Source organism: Leopardus geoffroyi, chromosome C1, assembly GCF_018350155.1.
Source record: "Leopardus geoffroyi isolate Oge1 chromosome C1, O.geoffroyi_Oge1_pat1.0, whole genome shotgun sequence".
NCBI lineage: Eukaryota > Metazoa > Chordata > Mammalia > Carnivora > Felidae > Leopardus > Leopardus geoffroyi.
This window is the reverse complement of record NC_059328.1, coordinates 100,887,785-100,913,034: the sequence shown is the minus strand read 5'-3', so window position 1 is coordinate 100,913,034 and position 25,250 is coordinate 100,887,785. Positions and strand designations below refer to the sequence as shown.

The window sequence follows — 25,250 nt, the reverse complement described above, 5'->3', positions numbered from 1 at the left end:
TTTTTTTTTTTTGGTCTTTATTTTCTTCCCTGTCCGGCCTGAAACCCTTGCCCTGTCACTTCAGTCACTGCTGTTAATGCCTACAATATCGTTCATCACACTTGCTCATCAAAACCTGGTCGTGAGACATTTCACCACTCTGCTTTCTTCACTCTCGTATCTGGGTTGCTGAACACAGATGGAGAAATCTTAGAGCCATGTGACTGGGGGCTTCTAAGCAGACACGGAGCTTTCACTGCTAAGGCCCCCCTGGTATTTCACTAGACAGTATGTCCCAGGAAGGACACATTCTCCTCAAGCAGCCCCTCATTCCAACAGTTTGCCCTGCCTTATTCTTGACCAAGAACATCAAAAGCATCAGTAAAAAGCTTTCTGTCCTCTCCCTCCCACCCCAAGCTTACCTGACATCTGTTCCTATCATTAGCTCCTTTTCTGTCACAAAAAAATGTGTTTCTTCTTAATGAAGGGCAGACCTTCTACCTGGTGGTCTGGATCTCCTAGTAATAAGAGCTGATGTTTTCTAAGCGCTTCCTGTGTGCCAGCTCTTCCCAGGCATTGTCTTGTTAAAGTCTTGTATCTATGAAGTAGATAGTAGTTTATGCCCACTTTACAGGCAAGGAAATTGATGCTTTGAGAGAGTAAGTAACTTTTCTGAGGTAAGCACCTAGTAAGTAGTGGAGTTTGGATTGGGATCTAGACATTTTAATTGGAGAGCCTCCACTCATCAACTATACAACACGTTTCCGTTTCCTCAGGAATTCTCTTCAGCAGTTTTTGTCTTTGTCTTTCTCCTCCCATTTTTCTGGATCTAACTCATCAACTTTTAAACATGCTAAAGCCTCCACTTCTATTTCCTCCCCTTTACAACCAAAATTTTTTAGTGTGACCTACGTTGTGCACTCACTGTCTCCATTTTTTATCCACCTTAATTTACTCCAGTCTCATTCAGATGCCACTCTGGCAACTAAAGCGACTCACAGCAAAATCACTGGTCATCTGCGTCCTACCTGTTTTCCCTGCAGCCTTAATCCCAGCCGGTCCCTTCTTCCTTGAAACACTTTGTCTTGGCTCCCTTGAAATGTAACCTTGCTGAGTTTTCTCGCACTTCGAGCTGCTCCGTCTCGGTTTCCTATGCTGTCCCCTCTCTCTGCTCCTGCTTATCCTTGGAATGTCAGTGTTCCCAAACCCTCATCCTTTTCTTTCATTCTGTACCTTGTTTCATTCCTGTGTCTTCAGCAACCCTCAAATATATATATGCGGTTCCCAAATACATACATGTCAGGGGAGGCAGTAAAGCCCAATGTTTAAAGCATAATCCAAGACTCAGGTTCTAATCCCAGCTCTGCCAACTACCAGTTTATCATCTCAGGCAAATAATGGAACCTCTGTGCTTTAATTTCATCTTGTATAAAACGGAGATAATAATAACAGTGCTCACCTTGTAGGGTTATTGGAAGGATAACATTAATTAATACCTGCAAAATGCTTAAAATTTTACCTGACCTATAATAAACGCTCAGGAAACGTTAACCACTATCATCATCGTCGTCATCGTCCTCCTCGTCGTCATTCCTGTGCTTAGACGTGAATGTTGAACTGTTGATTAAGTATCTTCATTTAGATGTCTTACAGGCCCGTGAAGTTCAACATTTGAGAAACAGAATAACTCCTGTGTTCCCCTACTCACTCCCAAACTGTTATTTATATTTCCTGTCCTAGTCAGTGGGACCACTGCCCTTCAGGTGCCCAAGCCAGGAGCCAGGGAAACATCCTATTACATCAGTTCTGTGTGCTCACTACCGTCCAAATCCATGCCTGTGCCATTAGTCCCACTGCCTCTACGTTAGCTCGTCCCACCACCGTCTTGTATCTGAAAGGACACAGCTACCTCCTAGTCCATGTCCATACTGTCCTGCCTCCAGTAGAGCACACCACTGTTCCTTCAGGCCTGCCTAATGATATTTTCTTAGAATGTTAATGGAAGCCTAAAATATTTACAGTGGAGTCCTTTGCAAAAGTTGGCCAAACTCAGGCCCAGGCAAGGAAAAAAAAAATTCGGACTATATCATTGGGGTTTGGAGAAAAGAGGACTTAGTTCAGCATAAAACCCAGGATTTATTTATTTAGTAAATGAAAGGACTGTGTCATTCATGACTTCTAGCCGTCATCAGATAAAGGGGATCATGGACTAGGATATAAATCTGAGAGTCTCCATCAAGCAAATAGTGCTTTAACTCTTTAAATATGCTAATGAATAAAATCACAAAGAAGACAGCTAAAGTTGACAGAGCCCTGAGATCAAGGAGGGCGACCAAGGAGCAGTAATGTGAAGATCTTCCAGAGAGCCAGGATTGACTAATGTTGTGGGAGCCAGTGGACAGGAAAAGCGTCAAAGACGGTAGAAGTAGTCATTATTTTAAAGCACTGTGGAGAAATTAAGATAGGTAGTGAAAAGTCCTCATTACCCTTCATAGTAAGAGATGAGTGAAGACTTCATTGAGAGAATGTTTTTCACTTTTCGCTTTCTGATTGTTTTCAGAATTGTTGAATTTCTCATCTTAAAATTTGCATGTAAGGAGCATCTGGGTGGCTCAGTCGGTAAAGCATCCGACTTTGGCTCGGGTCATGATCTCATGGTTCAGTTCATGAGTTCAAGCCCTGCGTGAGGCTCTGTGCTGACACTCAGAACCTGGAGCCTACTTCAGATTCTGTGTCTCCTCTCTCTCTCTCTCTCTCTCTCTCTCTCTCTCTCTCTCTCTCCCTCTCTCTCCCCCTGCCCCTCCCCCACTTATGTCTGTCTCTCAAAAAAATAAACATTTAAAAATTTGCATGAAATATTTTAAGTAATCCTTTTAAAAATTGCAATTTTTTTTTTGGTTTCCTCAGTGTTGGAATAGCATAGTTAAGTGCTAATTAAGTGCTTATGAGAATGCTGTTTGGCCAGGCTTGAAGGAAGGAAGGAAGGAAGGAAGGAAGGAAGGAAGGAAGGAAGGAAGGGAAGGAAGGAAAGGAAAGGAAGGAAGGAAAGGAAAGGAAGGAAGGAAAGGAAAGGAAGGAAGGAAAGGAAGGAAAGGAAGAGAAGGAAGGAAGGAAGGAAGGAAGGAAAGAGAAAGAAAGAAAGAAAGAAAGAAAGAAAGAAAGAAAGAAAGAAAGAAAGAAAGAGAGAGAAAGAAAGAAAGAAAGAAAAAGAAAAAGAAAAGTACAGTGTTGGAATAATCAGTTAAATGAAAGGCTTTTCCTGCTCTTTGTTCAGTAAAGTTCTGATTACATAGTCTTATCAGATAACATCTGTTATATCAACATTCCTACTATTTTGTTATGCTTAGTGGGTGGCTAATTTTTTTCTTTCTGTAGCACTTAAAGATATCACTTGACTATTTCCCCACATCTCATAATCCATTTATATTTTGTTCACCCAGTAGCTACTGAATATTTTTCTTTAATGGAGACAGGAGGATTAGGTTGGTTTTTAGCATGTCTGCTCTCTCCACTTTTATTCATTATGGTACCAGAGGTTCTAACCAGTGTAATATGGCAAGAAAAAGAAGCAAAATGCCTCTAGATGTAGAGAGGAGTAAATAATACTGTCTTTATTCACAGATGACATGAGCATCTATGTAGAAGACCCTGTGGTATCCTCAGAAAAACTTAGTAGAATTAATAAGTAAGTTTTATCAGGGCTTCAGGGTTTGAGATCAGTATTCACAAGTCAGTTGTATATATTAGCAACAGGCAGCGCAATTGAAATTTAAAAGATAATGTTATTTATATCAGCTTCAAAATCTATTAAGTGCTTATGGATAAATAGGGCAAAAGATGTGAAAGACTCGTGCACTGTACAAGTTGTGTACATTGCAAAACATTTGTGAGAGAAAGGAGGCACAAATAAAGGAAGACATGCTGTATTTGGGGGTTAGAAGACACTATTATTGTCAAATTCTCAGTGCTTGCTAAATGTGCAGATTCAATGCCAGTCAAAAGTTCAGCAAGCTTTTTTGTAGAAATTGACAAGCAAAAATGCAAAGAACCTAAAGAACCAAAGCGATTTTATTTATTATTTATTTATTTTTTAATGTTTATTTATTTTTGAGAGAGACAGAGCATGAGTGGTAGAGGGGCAGAGAGAGAGAGAGAGAGACAGAGGAACACATAGAATCAGAAGCAGGCTCCAGGCTCTGAGCTGTCAGCACAGAGCCTGACGTGGGGCTCAAACCCACAGACCGTGAGAACATGACCTGAAGTCGGACGCTAAACTGACTGAGCCATCGAGGCACCCCCTCCCCACTTTTTTTTTTTTTAATGGAGCCAAAACAATTTTAAAAGAAGACCAAAGTTGAGGACCAACACTCCCTGCTTTCAAAGCTTATTCTAAAACTGCAGTACTCAAGACAGCACAAGGTATTGGCATAAAGGTAGACTAGATCAGTGGAGCAGAATAGAGAACCCTGAAATAGATTCACGTGTATAGAGATAACTGGTTTTTGAGAAATGTGTGAAGTCAGATCAGTGGAAAAAGAACATTCTCTTCAACAAGTGATACTGGAACAATTAGATATCTATATGCAAAACAACAACAACAACAACTTTGACCCATGTCTTGCATCACATACAAAAATTAACTGGAAATGGGTCAAAGACCTTAATTGTAAAACGTAAAAGTGTTAAACTTCTAAAAAGAAAATATAAGAGAAAAAGCTTTGTGACACTGAGTAAAGCAAAGATTTCTTAGATACAACACCAAAACACAACCCATAAACAAAATTGGACTTCATCAAATTTAAAAACTTCTGCCTTTTTAAAGATGGTTAAGAGAGTGAAAAGATGAGGCTACAGCCTGAGAGAAATCTTTGTAAATAAGCATTTATCTGAAAAAGGATTTCTCTTTAGAATAAAGGAATCCCAGAAATCACTAATAAGGAAAAACTCAGTTTAGAAACGGGCAAGAAATTTGTGCTAGCATTTCCCCAAAGAAAATATATAGATGGCAAATAAGCACACAAAAAGATGTTTAATATAATTGGTCATTGGGAAGGTGCAAATTAAGAATGAGGTATCATTGCACTCCGGTTAGAATGCTAAAACTTAAAAGACTGCCCATACCAAATGTTGGTGAGAATGTGGAAGAACTGGTATTCTGATGCAGTGCTGATCTGAATGTAAAATGTTACAGAAGCTTTGGAATGCAATCTGGCAGTTTATTTAAAGAGTTGAACGTACACCTACCATGTGATCTGGCCATTCCACTCCTAGTATTTACCTGAGACCAGTGAAAATCTATCTATCTATACAAAGACTTATACACAAACGCTCATGGAGGCTGTATTGTAGCCCCAAACTGGAAACGACCCCGCTATGCCCGTCACTGGGAGAACTGATAACCAAACTCGTATATCCATACAATAGAATACTACTCAGTAATGAAAAAGGATGAAGTGTTGATGCACATCACAACACGAATGATTTCTAAGTAATTATGCTGAGTAAAAGAAGCCAGACAAGCGTGCACACCGTATGATCTCATTCGTATAAAATTCTAGGGCACACAAACGAACGTGTAATTATGGAAAGTAGAGCAGCGATTACCTGCAGACAGGGAGGAGGGTGGGAGGGGAGAGTGGCAAAGGGCCCTGAGAACCGCCAGGACTGATGGCTATGTCCTTTTTCTTGATTATGGTGATGGTTTTATGGGTGTGTGTGTGTGTATATATATATACATATATATATATACACACACACACATATATATATATCAATGCTTAAAAAATTGTATACTTCAAATATGTGCAGTTTATTATATGTCAGTTATATTTTAAAAGATACGTTTTTTTTAACTGCAATGAAATACTGCTACACTGCTACCAGAATAGCTAAAATTTGGAAGACCGGCAGTACCAAATACTGACAGTGATGTGAAGTGACAGGAGTTCTCCTACATCATAAGAGGGAGTTGGAAATCATGCAACTACTTTGAAAAGAGTTAACGAAAATTTCTTGTAAACTAAATATATACCTAGCCTGTGACCCATCAGTGCCACTAAGTATTTACACAAATGAAATGAAAATTATGTGCCAAAAAAGACTTCGATGAGAACGTGCATAGCAGCTTTAGTCATAGCAGCCGAAGACTGGAAACAGCCAGGCACCCATCAATAGAATTATGAATAATTAAGCTCTAGTATATTCTCGTAATGCAGTGTTTCTTGGCAGTGAAAGAGAACACACTACTGATAGACAGAACCACATGCTAGAATCTTAAAAACATTAAGCTGGGTAGGAGAACCCTTACATAAAAATTATACTGTATGAATCCATTTATATGAAATTCTAGAGCAGACCAGACTAATCCATGGTAGAAAAAAAATCAAAACATTGTTTGCCTCCGTGGAGAGGGCCATAAGGGAAGAGGAGTATGAGGGAACATTCTGGGGTGATGAAAATGTTTTCTAACTTAATAGGAGTTTTTGCCTCTCCAGTGTGTGCATTTGGCAAAACAGTAAAAGTACACACAAAATCTGTGCACTTCGTCGAATGTAAATTTTATAGCAAAGAAACTGAGTGAACGTTGAACTCTAGTGAGATATATGAACGCTGTATTTGGGGACAGCTTCTTGATGTCTGCAGTTTACTTGGAAATGCAAAAACGTAAGATCCACAGATGGATAGACGGATGGATAAATATGTGATAGAGAAAACATAAGGAAAGTGTTAATGTTTGAGTGGTGGCTATGCTGGTATTCACTGTAAAATCCTTCCAACTTTAGTGACTATTTGAACATTTTCATAATTTTCTTTTGTTACAAATTCAGACTTACCAGAATAGTGTTCCTTTATACCAGACTTATAAAAATGTGTAGCCACTGTTTGCTAAGATATGGCTTTAGTCCCTCCTCCTCCACACAGAAAGTCTATAAATAGCTATCCATCCTGTGACTTTGATGGAAACACATTACCAGAAATTTCAGAGTTAGAGCCACTAGCCTTGGCTGTCACACGTTGGAACTGTTTCAGATAGGAGTCAGTGGCAGGCTGGGCAGAGGCTGAAGACCAGATGAATAAAGTGAAAACTGTTATATTACCTCTTCATAACATTTTGGGATGGGGAAAATTAGGATTGAGAGAATAAAACCCATGTGTAATGAAACCCACCATTATTTTATACTAAGTCAAGAACTCTAAATGGGGTGTTTGTAATTATAAAATAATGAGATGAAATCAAGGGCTAATAAAACAATTGAATCACATTGTTCTGATTTTGATACTCTTCAGATCTTTTCCAGGCCACTCCACCCAAAGTGGTAATAAATTGACTGCTCAGATAAATCACTACTCTTTTTCTCCTTAGAAGTTTACTAATACAAGGCAAAGTAACAGAATTTAAACCCACCATTGATTCTGGCTCCAACTGATTAGTGCATACGTGTGTAAACAGTCTTCTAGTTTATATTGTTTTGTGATTCTGTGTTCTTGGCTTTGCGTTTGTGAATAATTGGGTGAAAGAATTTATGGCATTCACAAAATATCAAAGCAGTCCTTTTTCAAGTTTTACATTTTTTTCAGTTTGTTAAAATAGTAGATAATAAGTAATACAAATTTACCTATGTAAATGTATATGACTTATAAATAATTGAAAATTAAAAGTTAAGCTATATAAAAGTTAAAATTTTAAAAAGTGAAGACAGTGTTCTTGAGTTTTCTGCTCAGGTTGCTGAGCAGAAGTTAACTGAGTTTCTACTTCTATCTACTTTGAGTAATTTTCTCTTGCAATACATGGAGGATGTGAAGAAGGTAATGGCAGAAAGTGCGACAGAGAAATGTGTTTCTTTCACAGATCGCTGCCTCAACTTCCCCAATCCAACCGTCTCTTTGAGTTTACCGCCGCCGCCCCCATGTTGGTCTGGTGTGGCATATGCAGGAGTGCTTTCGTAGAACTGTATAATTAAGAGGGACCTTAAAGATCATTTAAGTCTAATTTGCTGATTTTATAGATGAAGAAACCGAGGCACCGATTGAAGGGCAATATATTTTTATTGTAGAATGAAGAAACATTAAACCAGCCCTAAACAGTATTAAAGTAATAAGCTCAGAAACTCTTATTACTCCATTTGTTAATTCTTCCAAAACATATTGAATTCCTTACTTTTTTGGTTGGGCATTAATTGGATGCTATGAATATGGTATTGAATAAGACATTCCCCACATTAGGGAGTTTATAGTCTATTTAGAGAATCAGATAATATAATACTATTGCTAGCTTTGCAGTAACATGAGTAAACAAAGTGTTGTTGGAACATTTAGAAGGAGGCTCCTTTTCCGCTTTGGGTGGAGGGTGGTAAAAGAAAGCCTCCTCATTGGGGTGAATTTTGATCTGAGCTCTGAAGAACACTTAGCCAGGCAAAGAATTGAGGGAAAGGGTGTCAGGACTATAAAAGCAGCATGTAAAAGGGTTTTGAGGCAAGAGAACAATGGCACAAAAGTCTAAGGGCATAGGCCCTTATAGCTCTGTATGTTTCTCCCTTTTTCCAAGTGGCTGGGGCTCCTTGCATACATAGGTAGTCACGTGTCTCTGTGGGCCATTCATTACAGTCAGTACATTTTGCCTTAGCTAGTTGTTAGTCTCATGCTTATAATCTGGCTCCTCTACTAGCCTCTAAGCTCCCTTTAGAGGAGCGGCTCTATCATTGTTTTCCTGTTTGACGTACAACTCAATGCTTAGGACACAGATGACCAGCAGATGTTTATGCCTTGCATAAACGTTTACTGTCTTAACACAGCCTTCTGGTTCTTCTCTGTCCAGACTCTACAATCTTCTAATTTTCTTAACCTCCTTCTGGAATCTGTAACATGTCTGTGACCTCTCCATAGCTCTTAACTGGTTTATTAGCTACCTCTGTGGCCAGTCTGAGAGCTTCTTCTAATCTGCAAGTTTCACTAACCTAGTTTGCAGAAGTTTACATTCGTGAGGTATATAACAGCATGTACTTTAAAGGAACTGATGTCAAAAACTGATTGGGGGTATATAATTGAGTGACTATTCAATTTGATTTAAATTAACTCGCCTAGTTCTAGCAAGGCCAAATGCCTCCCCTCCCCTCCAGCACCCCCCTTTAAATAAACTTGGTAATACTGGGGCAGGGGGAGAGGGTAGCGGAGAGGCTAATGTTAATACTTGAGGCCTTATGCCAGTCATTGGTAGTGTAGCCAAAATAGAATAGTGACTCAAGCTATAAAAATCATTGTAAAGTAAGTCCTATCTTTATTTATTCTTTCTCTATCAAATATTTTGAGAATGCTGGTTCTGTCTGTGTCTCACAAAACATTAGGCTGTTATTCTATGATTGTCTGCCAAGTACTAGGGAAATTATAGAAATGGACGTAAGAAACTGAAATCCTAGGAAGCAGGAATAAGTGCTCTAAATGCAGTGTAAATTTCTGGTATTAAGAACTCAATAGAAGGGGTAATCTGGAGCTGGAAGGGAGAAATAATGATTGAAAATGAGTCTCTACCAAGTTCTGCAAATCTGGACAGGATCCTGATAAGTCAGTGCAGTGTTGTCTCTCTTCTTTCATGCCTTTTCTTGTAAGAAAGCGTGAAGGAGAAGGAGGTATGTCATATTAGGGGCCTTAGAATATGTGGAAGGTTTGGACAGCCAGTGGAAAATGTGGTAAGACTGTACAAAAGAAATTAACAAAATGACTGGCATCGGTGGCAGATATCCGAAGTGTCCTGTATTTGTAACGTGCCCAGTTGTACATTTGTAGCGCACTGTCCCAGGGCACACGTTCGCATGCACGTTTCCTTCTGTAAATAAAATGGGGATAGCGACAATATTGCACCTACTGCGCAGAGCCATTGTGTAAGCCATTGATAAACATGACTGATTAGATCAGCAGTTGAGAGCGATGAACAATAATTTGTGAGTTCCAGCTGTTGCCTAGTTTATGTCACTATTGTTTGCTGTTAATAATTTTTTCTTTTTTGCAACAAATTTTGCAGACTGGCTCTTACAGAGGGTTTGCACGTTGTAAACTGAAATGAGTAAAGGTGGCTTCACGTTCACAGAAGATTCACTTTGACTAAGAAAGACTGCATGCCAAATGTCAAATGAAAAATAAATGTATCACATTTCGGCACAAATTTTCTTCACAGTCTCATTTGGAAAAACGACGAGTTTCTGAGATTTGGAAATGTTAACCATTTTCAGAGTACCACTGAGTCCATTATTCTACCAAATAATGCGGGGTCTTTTTGCCCACAACCCACAGTAAGAAGCGTATATTATGTGACAACACACTACACATGGAAGCATACAGACACCTCACAGAAGCGAAAGCTTCACGAAACACTTGGCTCGCCCCTTATCACCTTCCCTAGTAATTGTTGCTCTAGCGTGTTTCCTTTTTATTGTGGTTGTTTTTAATTCTGTCCATAATCCACTAAACTAATTGCATAATTCACTGATGAGCTACCACCTTCACTTTGACAAATACGACTCATTATAAGCTTTTTCTGACATCAGTTTCAACTTTGAAATAATAGGTTCTATCTAGTATAAATTTTCAGAATCACGTTTTGCATTTCTAACACTGGCCCCTGGCTTAAATTGTGTTTCTCTTCTATTGATTAGGTATCAACATGGTTTTTTACCACCTTTTCTGTCTCAGGACTGAAGGACAAAATCCACCATGTGGACAGCCTCCACCAGCTATTTTCTGCCATATCACCAGAACAGATTGATTTTCCACCTTTTGTCCTTGAATATGATGCCAGGGTAAGAAGTTCCAGGAGTTCTCCCTCACCCGGTGTAGTATCTTAACTGCTCTATGGGGCCCTGCTTAGGCGCACAGCATCCTTTTATTATAAGATGGTATTAATGCAATTCATGTGTTTTAGTAAACTTGGCAGTATCATTCAACATTCTCTTCCTGCAGTAACTAGGAAAACGCTTTGTCCTAAGAGAGCTTTTTCCTCAGTTAACTTTTCAATGGGAGATTTTTCTGCTGGTTTGAAGCCAACCCTTGCTTATATGGTCAGTTTTCTGCCACCTCTGCCGAATTTCCTTAAGATTAAATCGCTTTTTATCTACATAAGTAAGGTCAGAAGAATCTCTTGGTGTCTGACATTTTCAGCATTAATTCAAACAAGGTAGCCTAGCCTTTACCCTGCTGCAAGTTTCATTTTGCTGAAAGTTTATCTAATGTTTTTAAGAACAAGCAACACTAGTATTATTATTACTTCTAGATGAATTTGTGAATATATCAAACACTAGTAAAGGGCTACTCTTGAGTTTCATTAAAGCTCTATCCATCGCATTGTGTTTATTCTCACTACCGCTTTAGTAGTTAAAAACAAAACAAAAGTAAGTAACACGCTTGGCCAAAAGATCATCAGTCTCCTTATTTAACTGTTGCTGATTACATAACATTATGCATGAATCAGGGAATATATTTGAAGGTTATATTAAGCTTCAAATGGATTGTTCTTCCCCAATTATTGTACAGCATGTATACACCAAAATAAATATTCTACAAGACCTTTTCTCTCCACCATTTCTTTAACTTCAGCTATAATTCCTGTGTTCCTTTATGTGAAGAGCAAAGTATTTAATGTGTTCTAATGACTAATAAAATTTCGTATTTGGCTTTTGTGCAGAGAGGATTTGTAATTGGAGTAGCTGGATCATAGAAAGATTGTTGAATATGTGGAAAGGGGGGGAAGAATACCAATTTGTGTTCATGCAGATTGCTGGAGTAGAAAATAGCCTTATTATTATTCATTTGAACTATACATCACTCTTCTTAATATTTAAAAAAAAAAATGGATAGCGGGAAATGAAAGATACTGAAAGACATTTTGAGATCAAAAATTTGGAATGACAGTTCAAAGCTAGTGTCTGGATTTATAATATATTTTCTGGGGTAGAACATACAAGTTGGATTGCATTGGTTAGAAAACCCAAACAACTGTTTTTTAAGCCAACGCATTTTCTATAATCTTAGGGGCCCATAAAACAGACTTTCGTTTAAATATCAACACCACACTCTAGCTTGGTTTTGTTTGTCTGTTTTGTTTGTGTGCTTGTTTTAGGTTTTTCTTCTATTTTGTATATGAAATGCAGGCCTAATTAATGATGTGATTAATTACATTTTAATAAAACAACCTATAATGTAACACTTGGGTCATTGGATTATCTCTCTGTGCCTGTACTAGAGCTTTCTAAAATTGAGATATCAGGCCATCTATATATAAAGGCCAAAGAGAAGGACAAAAAAAGGGGAGAAACTAAAGAAGGTGTCAGCAGACAATGTGGAAAGGGCTGGCAGAGGGCAGGTCACTAGATGCTAGAGCTTTACATGTTACTTGCAGCACTTTGGCTCTGTGGTCAGTGGGGAGTGTTCTACAAGGGAGAACTGCCATTATATTTCTGTTTAGAACCATGGCAAAAGCAACAGTGCAGAACGTGACTGGAGAAGGATAACACTAGAGGCAGGGAGACAAGGAAGAGGCGAGTAGAGGATCGGAGGAGAAAGGAGGCTAGAGCTGGGGCAGCAGCAGTGCTCATGGCAAGGGCTTGAAGATCTTAGATTTAGAAGTAGACATTTTAGGAAATAAAACCCACAGCATTTGGTGACTGAGGAAGCCATTCAGGAAGATGAAAGGGCAAAGATGCCTAAAGTGACTACCAGAGCTTCCGCCGTGGGAGACTTGGTAGATGGCGTGGCCGCCACCCCAGAGGGGCATTTTGGAGGAAGAGCATGGGGGGCGGGGGCAGTGTTGGGGTGGGAGAGAAGAGAAAGGCAGTGTGTTTGTTCAGTTTGTGACACTGCGTTTGAGGTGGCCCGTGGAACACTGAGGTGGAGATCCAATAGGTGGTTGGTTATTGCCTTGTAAGGAAACATTTTCTCTTGCTAGGAAGAATTGAAAGTATGATTAGAGAAAAGGAACTAAGTATGGAGTTAGTTAATTTACTGGCATGTTCAGTCATGCCTTGCACATAGTAGGTGTGATGTGGCGTTTGTTGTTGGCAGGTCTCAGCGGGCTTCTATTTTCTGGGTCTTGTGTGACTTAGAATAGTGACATAAGTTTTATGGGAATGAAAGGAACCTTTGAAGGTAGTTAGAAGGTAATTTTTATCTATCTGTATCAAAATGGTACGGAGACGATTTCAGAAAAGGAGCTAGCCAGTCAGCACTCTTATAAATGTAGTCGAAGAAGAGTATACCAGTTTACCTGGCGACAATTCTTCAAAGTTCTTTGACTGTTTCCAGAAATAGAGAAAATAGATTGCACGGCAGTCTCTTGCACAGTGTGAGACTAATGTAAAAAGCTCTATTTCATAGCATTAAGAATTAGATTTGCCCTTCCTACTTTATCACAATTTAATGCGGATGTAAGAAACCTAAAACAATATGGTAGTCAAATGGAACGGAGAAATCTTAAAGACAGATAGTGAACTATTTCTTTTCAGATGAACTTCAAAGTTGATTTATTTGTTGAGGCATGTTTCGTAAGCATAGCTTCCATGCGTGTTGAGGATATAGGATTGGTTAGTATGAAAGATCTTGATGGGCAATTCTGAAATACAAAACAAAAGCAAAAAGGCTTTCCTTAACTTTTTTTCAAATAACATGAAAGGCAGCCAATCCTAGGATTTGTTTCTACCTAATTTTTAGAAATGTTTTTAATATCTGGTCAGATTTGTAATCAGAAAGTAAGTTTTCCTAGATATTCTCTTGTTTTCCGGCCTAAGGTCCCAAGATCAATTCTTGCCCTAGAGCATCTGCTCTGAAGAATATTAGAGCTTTTGATTCCCTTAGATAACATTTAGCCACCTACTGGGTTCAAAACCAGATACATTTAATGCTCTGTCATAACCAATAATGTAAATGTACCGTAAAGCAATGCTATTTTCATCTGTCCGCCATTCTGCTTTATTATTATCTACATTGGTGCTAAACAGTTCTGTTTATGATTTACTGACAAACAAGTTTTTTGTCAAATACTTTCCTTAGATATGAGAAATGAATCCTAAGTCCAATAAGTATAATCAGAGGTCCATCTACCATAAAGTGAACTGTCTTCATTTTTTTATTAAGATAAAGTTAGCCAAAATGAAGTCAGGAAATTTGCCCTTACTCTTGTTTTCCATCATTCTATGTTAATTTAAGATGCAGCACACAGTAAGACAATACAGTCTAAAAAAAGTAATCTGGGTGTTAGATTTGAATAGACGAGGATTTAAATTCAGACCCTTCTGGTTACTGCTGGCTGGCCTTGGGTGAGTTCTGCAAGCTGTGTGATCCTTGGTGTCTTCTTCTGTAAAAAGAGGATGTTATCTACTTCATGGCATTATGTGAGAATATGAAGGGATAATGAAAGGAAAGTGCCGACAAAGTGTCTGGTATATAGAATTAAATATTAAGTAATGAGGTTATTTAAAAATATTACCATCCTGATTACCTCTGCCTACTCTACACCAGCTCTGGCTGACTCCAGCGGACCTGGTTTGATGGCTGAGGGCCTTGCTCAGGGCCACGCATGTGCTAGACATTTTACAGAGGCCATATCGCCGACTGTAAATCCCGTTCTTTCACATTCCCATTTGAATTGGTTTTATTACTTAATGTTCTTGTCTTTTTTTTTTTCTTCCACAGGAAAATGGGCCTTACTATACATCTTATCCCCCATCACCAGATTTGTGACCTGCCATCTTTTAGCGCTACTGGTTTCCAGGAACGTCACTTTCTCCACGAATTGCTACCTATTGAAGTGATATTGATTTTTGCTCTTCAGATCCAGAGAGCCTTTTGTCCCCACCTCTCTGGTATTTTTTTATTGACTGTATATTTTCTGGCACATAAGCAATCTGAAAATGGTAGGCCATTCCGAACTGCACACTTATTTTAAATTTGTATATTTGTATCAAATGAAAATGTTCATTTTTAGAGGGTTGTTAATAGAAATCGGGGAGCAACTTTTGAGTATCTTCAGTTTCCTGAGAGGACACTAGATTCTCCGTTAGACCAGCCACCAATGTTGTCCATGCCATCTCTCTAACATTGCACGCTTCCTTTGTGTACTTCACTGTTTCTCAAAATATATAGAACCAGTGTGTGCTGACCATAGATGCATTGTTTGCTTCAGATCCTGGCACTACATTTTATGCAGATAATTTGGTTATGATAAAAGAGAATTGTCTGGGATCAAGGATGTGGAAATGTATCTGATCAAAATGTATCTGATCAAAATACCAAAATCATTAGCAAAATATAGGTCCAAAATATAGGACCAAAAATCTTCCTGCACTAATTAAGACGAAGATTTAAGGACTAAAGTTCCTTGGATTATGATTTGTTAAGATTGCCACTGTTCTGGTCTCAGTAGTGGAGGACAATAAGACCATATCTTCCGCCTTTTTCCTATAATCATGGGTGATTTGATTGCCTTATTTTAGAGGACTTCACTTATTAGTACTCTTAAGTGAAAGGTATCTCTTAGACTCCATCAGTGACCCTTTCGAGAGCGTGGTCTTCCCAGAGGTGTGATTTTGTTTGGCTCTTAAAGCTACTCCCTCTAAGGACATTTCCTCGCAGTGTCTCTTGAGTTGCCTACATCAATATGGAGGAAGTTTGTTGCAGCAAATGAAATTCCAGATCGCATTTGCCACTCAGACTCTATTTGTGCCTTAGCTTGTTTATGAATAAGAACCAGAATTACGATACCTACCTCACAGAGGTATCCTAAGAGCATTTAGAAAGGGCTTTTGATGCCTTTGGGTGCAAAATGCTAGCGGAGCTTATCTAGGGTGTCGTTTCGGTCAGTCTTTAAATGATAATAAATAGACTTGAGGGTACTACCAGGCACTCCTCTTGTCCTTGGCACCTTCTGAGTCATTTTTCTTTTCTTGGGACAAGAGCTGCTAGTGAAAAATCCCAACCGTGAGGACCTCCTTCCTACTTTGTCCAGAATTTCTTCTGGCCTGCTCCTCCCCCAATGCCACACTTTAACAAGAGGCATCTGTTAGCCATTTTAAACATTTCTTCTTGAGTTAAGGTCAAACCACTGTCATTTCCGTCTGGTTGTCTTCATATTCCTTTTGATTCCTATGCCACGCCCCTCCCTCAGTCCATCCTGTACATTGGCGGTTCAGGGAAGGAAAAGTAGAACCCTTCTGTTCCAGTGTGTTCAGGATCAGTGCTTCCAAAGGTCCCATACATCTGTGCCCAAGTTAATCATTCAGTGGCGATAAAGGAAACCTCCTCCTTTTATGACAGAGAAATTCCCCTATAGTTGTATTAGCTCCATTCAAGCAACAGGGGGCTTTACATTTCTTCGATAAACCCTCTTCTCTTTTGTATGTACTGGACCCATTTGCTTTGCATCAGATAGCAAAGCCACTTAGCTCCTTATATGTGCTTATTTGGTAAGAGTTTCCTGTTATGTTCCCTAGGTCATCAGATCCAGACAGCCAGTCAGTTGGCTGGTATTAGGCTTCCTCCTTCCTCTCTGATAGCACTGCTTTAAATCCCTTAAGCTTTGAGCTTTAAAAATCTGAAAAATTATCTTCATCTTCTCCAGGCTATTATTAGATCAGAGTTGGGGTCACTGGGAGCGGTCATTAAAAATATACCACCTTTTCTTTTTTGAAAGTGGACTGGGCTACCTCCAGTTGGCATCTGGCCTGAATCATTTCCTCTGTAGATAATAGAGGCTGCAAACTACTTTGCCGTTCAAAAGGAACTAAAATTATTGGAAAGAATAATTTGGAAAGAATGTCCCTCTGCTATATTCATATGAGTATATTAATGTCTAGTAACACAAGCAAGATTCTACATATAGTGAAATTCTGGTTCAATTGATATCCTAGGGTATAAAGGTAATATGAAAGTATATGCATACCAGCCCCATTTCACAATTTAATGGTGTCCAAAGATAAGGGCTGTACTTTTCAGTGAAACTAAATTTGGTATGGGACCAAGCTCATGCTTTTATAGCTGCCTAGAGTGTTATATAATGAAGTTGTTTCAGCGCATTAAGTCCTACGAGGGGAACATAGTGACCTTATGGTGAAATGATCATGTAAAGTTCAGTATGTATCTGCCTTTGTCAACAGGTTGAGTTGTCTGGATAACATGCCATTTTCCAGGGACACATTAGAGGGTAAAAGGGTGACTGGGTGGAGATGAGCACTAGCATCTGATGTTAATTTAAAGCCCCACCAAGTCTTTGATTTAATCCAACTTCGGTCATGCCAGATGCTAGTCGAATTGAGGAAGAAACAACTTCTAAAATTTTAATTTAATTCATTAATTCATCCAAGGCATAATAGGATTTTTTAAACAAGTACATTTCTTCAGCATATATTTGGGTTCTTCTTAACTCCTCTATATCCAAGTTTCTTGCTAGCGAAAATAACGTCTGGAAAAAAACTATCTTTATTAGACTCCTAAAGCTTAGAGATCAAGTGGTTTCAAGATTTTCTTTTCTTTAATATACATCTTATTTCACTGGCTGGTGCTCTGTTATATTTATTTTTTCAAAGGAACCCAAGTAGTTTGAGACCAAACAACAGGATTTTTAGTTTTGACAGGAAAAATGGATACAGGTTTTTGATCACATATCTGAAATCTGAAAGGATTAAAATATCTTGCATTTCTAGAGAGGGATGAGAGTAACCACTCCAGTAGAAGAACAGGGCCTGACTATTTCTCCCTGTTCTCCATTTGCTTAGATATTGTTTAATGAATTCATACTGTAGATAATGGTTTCTTTTCTTTGCAATAGTTAATAAGAAAATGATAAAATGTGGTTTCGGTATAAGCTACAAATCGCTCTTTCTGTTTCCCCTGATTGTGTATGTATATATAGAGAGAGTTTATGTTGATTAATATATGAATAGAAATGATTAGAATTTGAAGTACTAGAAGGAGGACTGTATTTTAAGACCAGTGGATTGATTGTATTAATGACCCAGAGGACTATAAGGTAGCAGCATATACACCTCTAAAATTGGAGATGGCCAGTGAGTTTCAGATGGTAGTTCTCTTAAGTTATGGTCATCATAGTCCACATGCACTAGAATGTTTTACCTACACTGGCACTGATATACCTCATGGTACATGATTGACTCTGGTTCAGGATTGCCTGAAACCATGAAAGATTAAAGGAGGACTCTACCTGTGATCTAGGTCATATCAGGAACCCAGAGATTGTAAGGATTGCCCAGTAGGCCAAACCCTGTATATATATACATATACATATACATATACATATACACATCCTATATACATCTACCTTCATACATATGTATGTGAATATATATGTGTGTACACACACACACATACACACACACCCAGTAATCCACTTTGCATCACATTCTTTGAATGTGGTTTCTATGGCCCATATGTAGATAACACAGAGCAATAAATAACATAGTTCAAGCTTTGATTCTATCAGAATAGCCCTTAAGCAGATGATATCAAGGTCACTTTATGTGTTAGTGGCTCTTTTGGATATTAGTTAATTTTGTTTTCCTTGCTTCCAGGAATAGTGTCTAATCTTTTTACATGAAACAAGCATGAAATGTATAGGGTCACTGAGTTCAAGAAGAAAAACAGATATTCTATAGGTGAATTACACTAACAAAATCGTAACTGCTGAATGATCTAATATTTTTGTTGAACGGTTAAAATTAATACATTTTGTATATACAATCATACTTTTCCTTTGCGGTGTGTTTTGTTAGTGTAAGCGCACAGTCATCATAAACTGAGCCAGCACTTTGTTAGACCAATTCTTGTGGGCCAAAATATTTAAATAAGAGTTTAACATATGTAAATGATTTTAATTGCTGTTGGGCACAGAAGACCCAAAAATATTTTCTTGACATGATCTTAAAATGTGTTTATTCAGAATTCAGAATGCTTTTATGAATATTTTATTTTTTAAATTTTTTTTAATGTTATTTTTGAGAGAGAGAGAGATACAAAGCGTGAGCAGGGGGAGGGGCAGAGAGAGAGAGGGAGACACAGAATCCAAAGCAGGCTCCAGGCTCTGAACTGTCAGCACAGAGCCAGACGCAGGGCTCGAACTCAAAGACTGCGAGATCATGACCTGAGCCAAAGTCGGAGTTTTAAGCAACTGAGCCACCCAGGTGCCCCTGAATATTTTCCATTTAAAAATATATTTTGGTCTTTCTGAAGTTGAAGTTAGATCCCATCACTCTGTAAATATAGCCTATGAAGAGCCAGTAGTAAAATGGTAGTGTTTATATTGAACCATAGGGTGGGATAGTTTGTTTTGGTCATTTACACCTGGATTTTCTGTAATCACCAAAGTTAACCTATGGAGTTAAATGCAGTGAATTTTACTGTCAACCTTCTCTATGGGGACTTGGACTAGTGTTTCTCAAACGTTAATGCACATACAATAAATCATCTGGCAATATGTCAAAATGCAGATTCTGATCCAGTAGCTCTGGTGTGGGGCCTGGGATTCTCAGTTTCTAACAAGCTCAGGTGATTATCAATACTCCTGGTCCCAAGACCACAAGGAAAAGAGCCAAGACTGTATTCAGCTTTCATATTTTCCCTGTTTCGAGGAAAGGAGACATAACTATCGTAATCCTTTCTGTGGGCCAGGCACTCCGATTCATTATCTCATTTAATCCTCCTACAAATCCTGTGAGGTCAACGGTGATAGAGAGGTTAAATGACCTGCTGAAGCCCACGCACACAAGCAGTGCATGACAGAGGCGTGTTTCTCAAACTTGAATAATGCACATCCCCTTTTAGTAAGGAGAGGTTGTCTTAGTTCCTCAGTGTTTACTCCATTATTTATTATGTTATCTCAGTATATATAAAGCTATGTATAATGCTTTACGCTTACAGTTCTTGCACAATTATAAAACCAGAAGAAGTTTATAGATTAGATACAAGCAAAACCATAAAACTAATACAACTTAAAGTAACCTTAACGAAATAGGATGGACAACGATGTTTTGCCCAAACAGAACTGTCACCCGTAATGTGATGATGGTACTGAGCCCTGTAGCACAGGTTCCTTCAGAGTTAGCACACACCCGCCCTGTGCTGTGTGTGCTGCGTAGTGACTCAGCTGTCTCCCCTGTGTGTCTCAGTTCAGACTGTTCCTTTCACTTGTTTAGCACATAGTGGTATCACTTGGCTTTCATCTAGCTTGAATGTATCGTTGCCCTATTAAGTCAGCCTCTGTTCTCCGTAAGCCTTCCGCAGCCAAAGCAGAACCCAGCTTTAGTGTGCAAGTAAACATAAATACGAACGTAGGCACTTAAAATGTCCTGGCAAAATTGGGTTTTAAAGCAGTTTATGTTAATAAACTAATATCCGGAACATGAATATTAATTATTTTGAAGTTTTTCATCAGCACGAAAAATGTCTAATTCTCACAGTAAACTCATGGATTCCCCCAACCAAACACACACACACACACACCCACACACTCACATTCCCCCCCACCGTTCCCCCCACCCCCTGACCCAAGAATTTTTAAGGATGGTTAGTTAATATTGGTGCTTTGGCCCCTAACACACCTGGGTTCAGACCTCGGGCATGGTTCTCCACCTTTTCTGAACCTCAGTGTTTCCATGTGTTCAACAGGGATAATAATACTCATTGGATAATTAGAAAGAAATGCAATAATGCTCATAAAGCATGGATGGTTAAGTGTTTATAGAAGGTAGCTACCATTGCTTTGATTAGAAATGATAATAACTGGGGCACCTAGGTGGCTCAGTCGCTTAAGTGTCCAACTCTTGATTTCGGCCGAGGTCATGATCTCACAGTCATGAGATTGAGCCCCGTGTCAGGCTTCGCGCTGGGTGTGGAGCCTGCTTGGGATTCTCTCTCTCCCCCCTTCTCTCTGCCCCTCCCCCACCTCAGAATAAATAAATACTAAAAAAAAAAGAACAACTAACATTTGAGGACTTAGTATGTGCCTTCTACATTGCCAAGCTCTTTATATATGTTACCTTCTACATTGAGAGAGAGAATCAGGATTCAAATCAAAGTCTGATTTCAAAACTCATACTCTTAAGTAATAATACAAAGCATTGATATAAGTTGCTTATTTAACAAGCTTATTTAATTTTAATTTGTATTTTCTCAAAAATACTATAAAACTAATGATGTTTCTCTGGAGGGGATGTGGCTAAGGTCTTTTTAAACAATTGTGTAATGTGCTAAGAGATTGACACAATAAATATGAATTGTTTTTCAAGGCTATCATGCTAGGTTGTGGTCCAGTAAAAGGGTATTAGGACCGTTAGGCTCAACTTGTACATTAATGTTCTCTTGCACATTTAACATCTGTAACTAATGATAACATGAGATTCTTCCTGAATCTCGATATAGCTTTTTTGCAGAAAAAAAAAAAAGAATTCCTCCCCCTCACCACTATTATATTCTTTGATAGTTCTGAGAAATAGTCTGCAGACATCTAATTTTCACCTGTGAGACATATTTTTAAAAATTGCCCTGTCCTTTAAAATAGTTTCAAATAAGTTTTTTACCTTCTCCTAGTTTTCTAAAATAAATTCTGGAGTTCTGAAAAGAACTCCAGTTATGAACAAGCATATCTGTAGGCTGGGTTTTTACTGTTTTGTGTTTTTTTTTCTAATTGGGTGCTGGGAGAAAATACCAGGAGAGAGTTGCAAGAGGAACTCATTTATTAACAAAGATAGTATGTATCAAAATCAAGTTCTTTCCCTACTTCCTAAAACATACTTGCACAAATTATTAAGGCAGTGGAGATACATGAAACATGAGGCTGCCACTGAATTTTGTAAGGTCTGTTTTTAAAAACATATATATTTTCTTTATGACATCCTCTATAGAAGCATAATAATAATCTGTGTCGTGGAAATTATTGTTTCTGATCCAGCCTCTTTTCCCCATCTGCAAGATCTTTAAGTTCAATGAATGTATGGCTCTCCATCAAGATAGAAAAGATGTCCTCTCTGCCTTATCCTGTAGCCCAGCATTGGAAAATTGTTCCGGCTTCACATTACAGATAAGGCCCAGTTTTACCTGCTTTTCTCCAGTTTTAGCAGCCTGTTAACTTGATTTGGGTTGTAAGCCCTACTTCAAGTTATTTTTCCTCTTTCTTTTATTAAAAGCAAATAAGATCAATTCATTATAACTTTGAATGGAATGGCCTCTCGTCTTTGAATTTAAAAAAAATCCAAATTTATTTTTTTATAAGGAGGTATCCAAAGCATTTGACTATTTCATTATGTCTTCTAGTTGAGATGTGTCTGACATTTTCATTTTGAAATGCTTATTGTAAATGATAACATTGGTTTAACACATTGTCTTAGGTGGGTTGTTATCTGTGAATTTTATTTCTAATAACAAAGTAAGTGTTAAAACTTACTATGAAAGGGGCATAGGTTCTCAAACAGATGAGGAAGTAGAGGGCCAGGCAGGTTAAGGCAGCAACGTTGCACTCACAGCCAGATCATGGCGATAGTAGGTAGTTTCAGGATGACCTTGCCATCTATAGCTGGAGCCCTTTGGTTTAACTATGTTTGCACGGCCCCTTGCCTTTGACATTCCCTCTGAGACCTCTAAACAAGTTTTGTTTTGTTTTTTTTAATTTATTATTTATCATTTATTTTTTTTATCTAAGTTGCACTTGCTCAGCCAAGTTCCCTGGGAGGACCAGAGTTCAAGAATTAGCAGCAGAGTTATCAGTCAACTTAAAGTTAGGTAAGTGAATGCACAGTTCACAGTTCACAGCGGACATGCTGCACAGTTGTTTTCTTTGCAAAACACTTAGTACAAGACCAGAACTATGAGGTGCTATCATTTCCTTGTTGAATCCATCCTGTTGCTATGGAAAATGTTGTCTTAGTAAAGTCGGTTTGGAGCCTCACGTACCCTCATGGGAGTTATACAAGGAGTGAGAAAAAGGCAAGAACCCCATTTTTTCTTTTTTTTTTTTTTTTCTTAGTTTTTAGTGGAGTGGCATAGGGTAAGACTACTCTGCATCTCGGGCTTTTTGTTTGTCTTGTTTTTATGTTTATATAATTTATTGTGATATGTATCAAAATCAAGTTGTAAATATAATACCATCCTATATTATATTCTTATGGATATAAAAGCTCTCGTGACTATACCTATTTCTATTCTAGTTTTATGGAGTATATCCTTTATTGGTATGTGCATTTTTTAATTTTCTCTTTACTTTTTTTGGCATCTTTATTGAAATGTAATTCACATATCATAAAATTCATCCATTTAAAATGTATACTTCCGTGGTTGTTAGTATGCTCAGTGTTACACAGCCATCACCACCATCTACTTTTAGAACACCCTAAATGGAAGCCCCATACCCGTTAAGAGTCATTCTCCATTCCCACTCTCCTCCACCTTCCTCCTGCGTTGTTTGGACTTTACTCCTCCCTCTAAGACACAACTCCATGTTGCACGATGGGTAGAACAGTGTCTCAATAAGTATCTATTGAATGAATTAATACCCACATAGGTCCCTAGCCATAGCAACTGAGGAGTAATTGAAAGGGCAGTGGAATCAGTGTCAAAAGACTAGATTCCGATCCTGACTGATGCTTAACAGGAGTGCTGTTGTGGCTATGGAGTCACTTAGCCGTACTAAGCCTCAGTTTTCATACCTATAAAACATTGATAGCAGTGTCTACTTCCCAAGATGGTTGTGAGAATCACCCGAGAAAATACGGTCACAACACTTGGCGCAGTGCCTGGCCCGCACTAAGAAAGTCACTGACATTTGTTCTTGGTAAAAGAGAAACCCCTAGGCTGGCGACCAGGGGAAATGCCTGCTACCAGATTGGACATTAGAGAAATCTGGCCGCAGGCATTTGCCCTGGTCGCCAACCTAGGGGTTCCAAGTAGTGGCATAGCTCCTTCTTATTGCCATTCTTCCCAGTTTCCTTCCTCACGAGAGAGAATTCTAAAGTACAGCTTCCAACTGTTCACTCTCCCTTGACCTCCCAACTGCTGCCTGTCCCGTTTCCTCTCCAGCACGATCACTGCGTCCTCACGTGTGGTGTTGATTCTCACGTAGTAGCTACTCCATAAGCTACTTTGTACAGAAGCGAGCGTGTCCAATGTCAATGCCTAATTTAGGCAACTGACAGCCTGGGACTGATTGCCACGCCTTTCAGGGACAAGGGGACGTATTTAACTCTACTTTTCTCTCATAGCCACCACCTCCCCCTGCCTCTAGAGTTGCCTTAGCAGATTTGCTATACATGCATCTTACAAAAACATCCCGACACAGTAGTAATGAAATAATAGCAGCTGTCATTTACAGGATACCAGACATTGTGAATATATTATCCCTAACTCTTAAAATAAACTTGCAGATGAGATTATTTCCCCCATTTTACAGAAGAAAAAAAAGAGAAGAAACTGGGAGCAGTAAAGAAACTGCCCATCAGGTAATTTTAGGGAATACGTTTTGGAAAGGCAGAGAAGATTGGGTAAATCTATCTATACAGAGTGTCTTCCTTAAGCTATCAGGCTGTCCATTGTGTGGCATTTGTCTGGTATATAGAAGCATAGACCTCAATTCAAATCCCAGCTCAGCCGTTTACTGGCTGTGTGACCCAGACACGTCTCCCAACCTCTTTGAATTTCAGCCCTCTTATATGTAAAGAGTACTTACCTCTTAGAGTTATTCTGAGGATCAAATGACTTAATACTTCCAAAAGTCTCATAAACACTAGCTGGTGTCTCATTTAAGTATTCTAATTGGTGTGATCAAAAGTGTCTCACTTTCCAGACTTAATCTTGGCTCTTTAATCTTAAATTATGTCACATTCCCAGTTCAGAAGATGATGATGTATTTGGTATGTCTTTCCTTCAAGAGAAAATGACATTTTAAGTCAGGAGTTGGCAAACTTTTTTGGTCAAGGGCCATATCATAAATATTTTAGGCTTTTCAGGCCATATGGTCTCTGTCACAACCATTCAGCTCTGCCACTATAGCATGAAAGCAGCCACGGACAGTACTTGAGCAAATGGGTGTGCCTGTGTTCAATAAGACTTTATTTATGGAGACTGGAATGTAAAGTTCAACTAACTTTTCAAGTATAACAAAATAATATTTTTCTTTGTTTTCAACCGTGTAAAACTATAAAATTATGCTCAGCTTGAGGGCCATGTGAAAATAGGCAGCGGGCCACCGTTTGCCAACCCCCGTTTTAAGTAATTCAGTGTTTCTCTAAAACTGA

At 38.6% G+C, this 25,250-nt stretch overlaps 1 protein-coding gene across 2 annotated transcripts in view; it reads left to right on the top strand.

The window, feature by feature from the left end:
• Window positions 1–23,152, top strand: part of GDAP2 (ganglioside induced differentiation associated protein 2) — a 67,644-nt gene extending 44,492 nt beyond the window's left edge. Inside the window, exons 13-14 of one of the 2 annotated variants that reach the window (XM_045478822.1) lie at window positions 10,626–10,769; window positions 14,653–23,152. In XM_045478822.1, coding sequence (XP_045334778.1) covers window positions 10,626–10,769; window positions 14,653–14,700 — 192 coding nt within the window. In that variant the 3' untranslated portion in view covers window positions 14,701–23,152. The remainder of the gene's footprint in view (window positions 1–10,625; window positions 10,770–14,652) is intronic. The other variant, XM_045478823.1, reaches the window with a different exon arrangement.
• The last annotated feature ends 2,098 nt before the right edge of the window (window positions 23,153–25,250 follow it).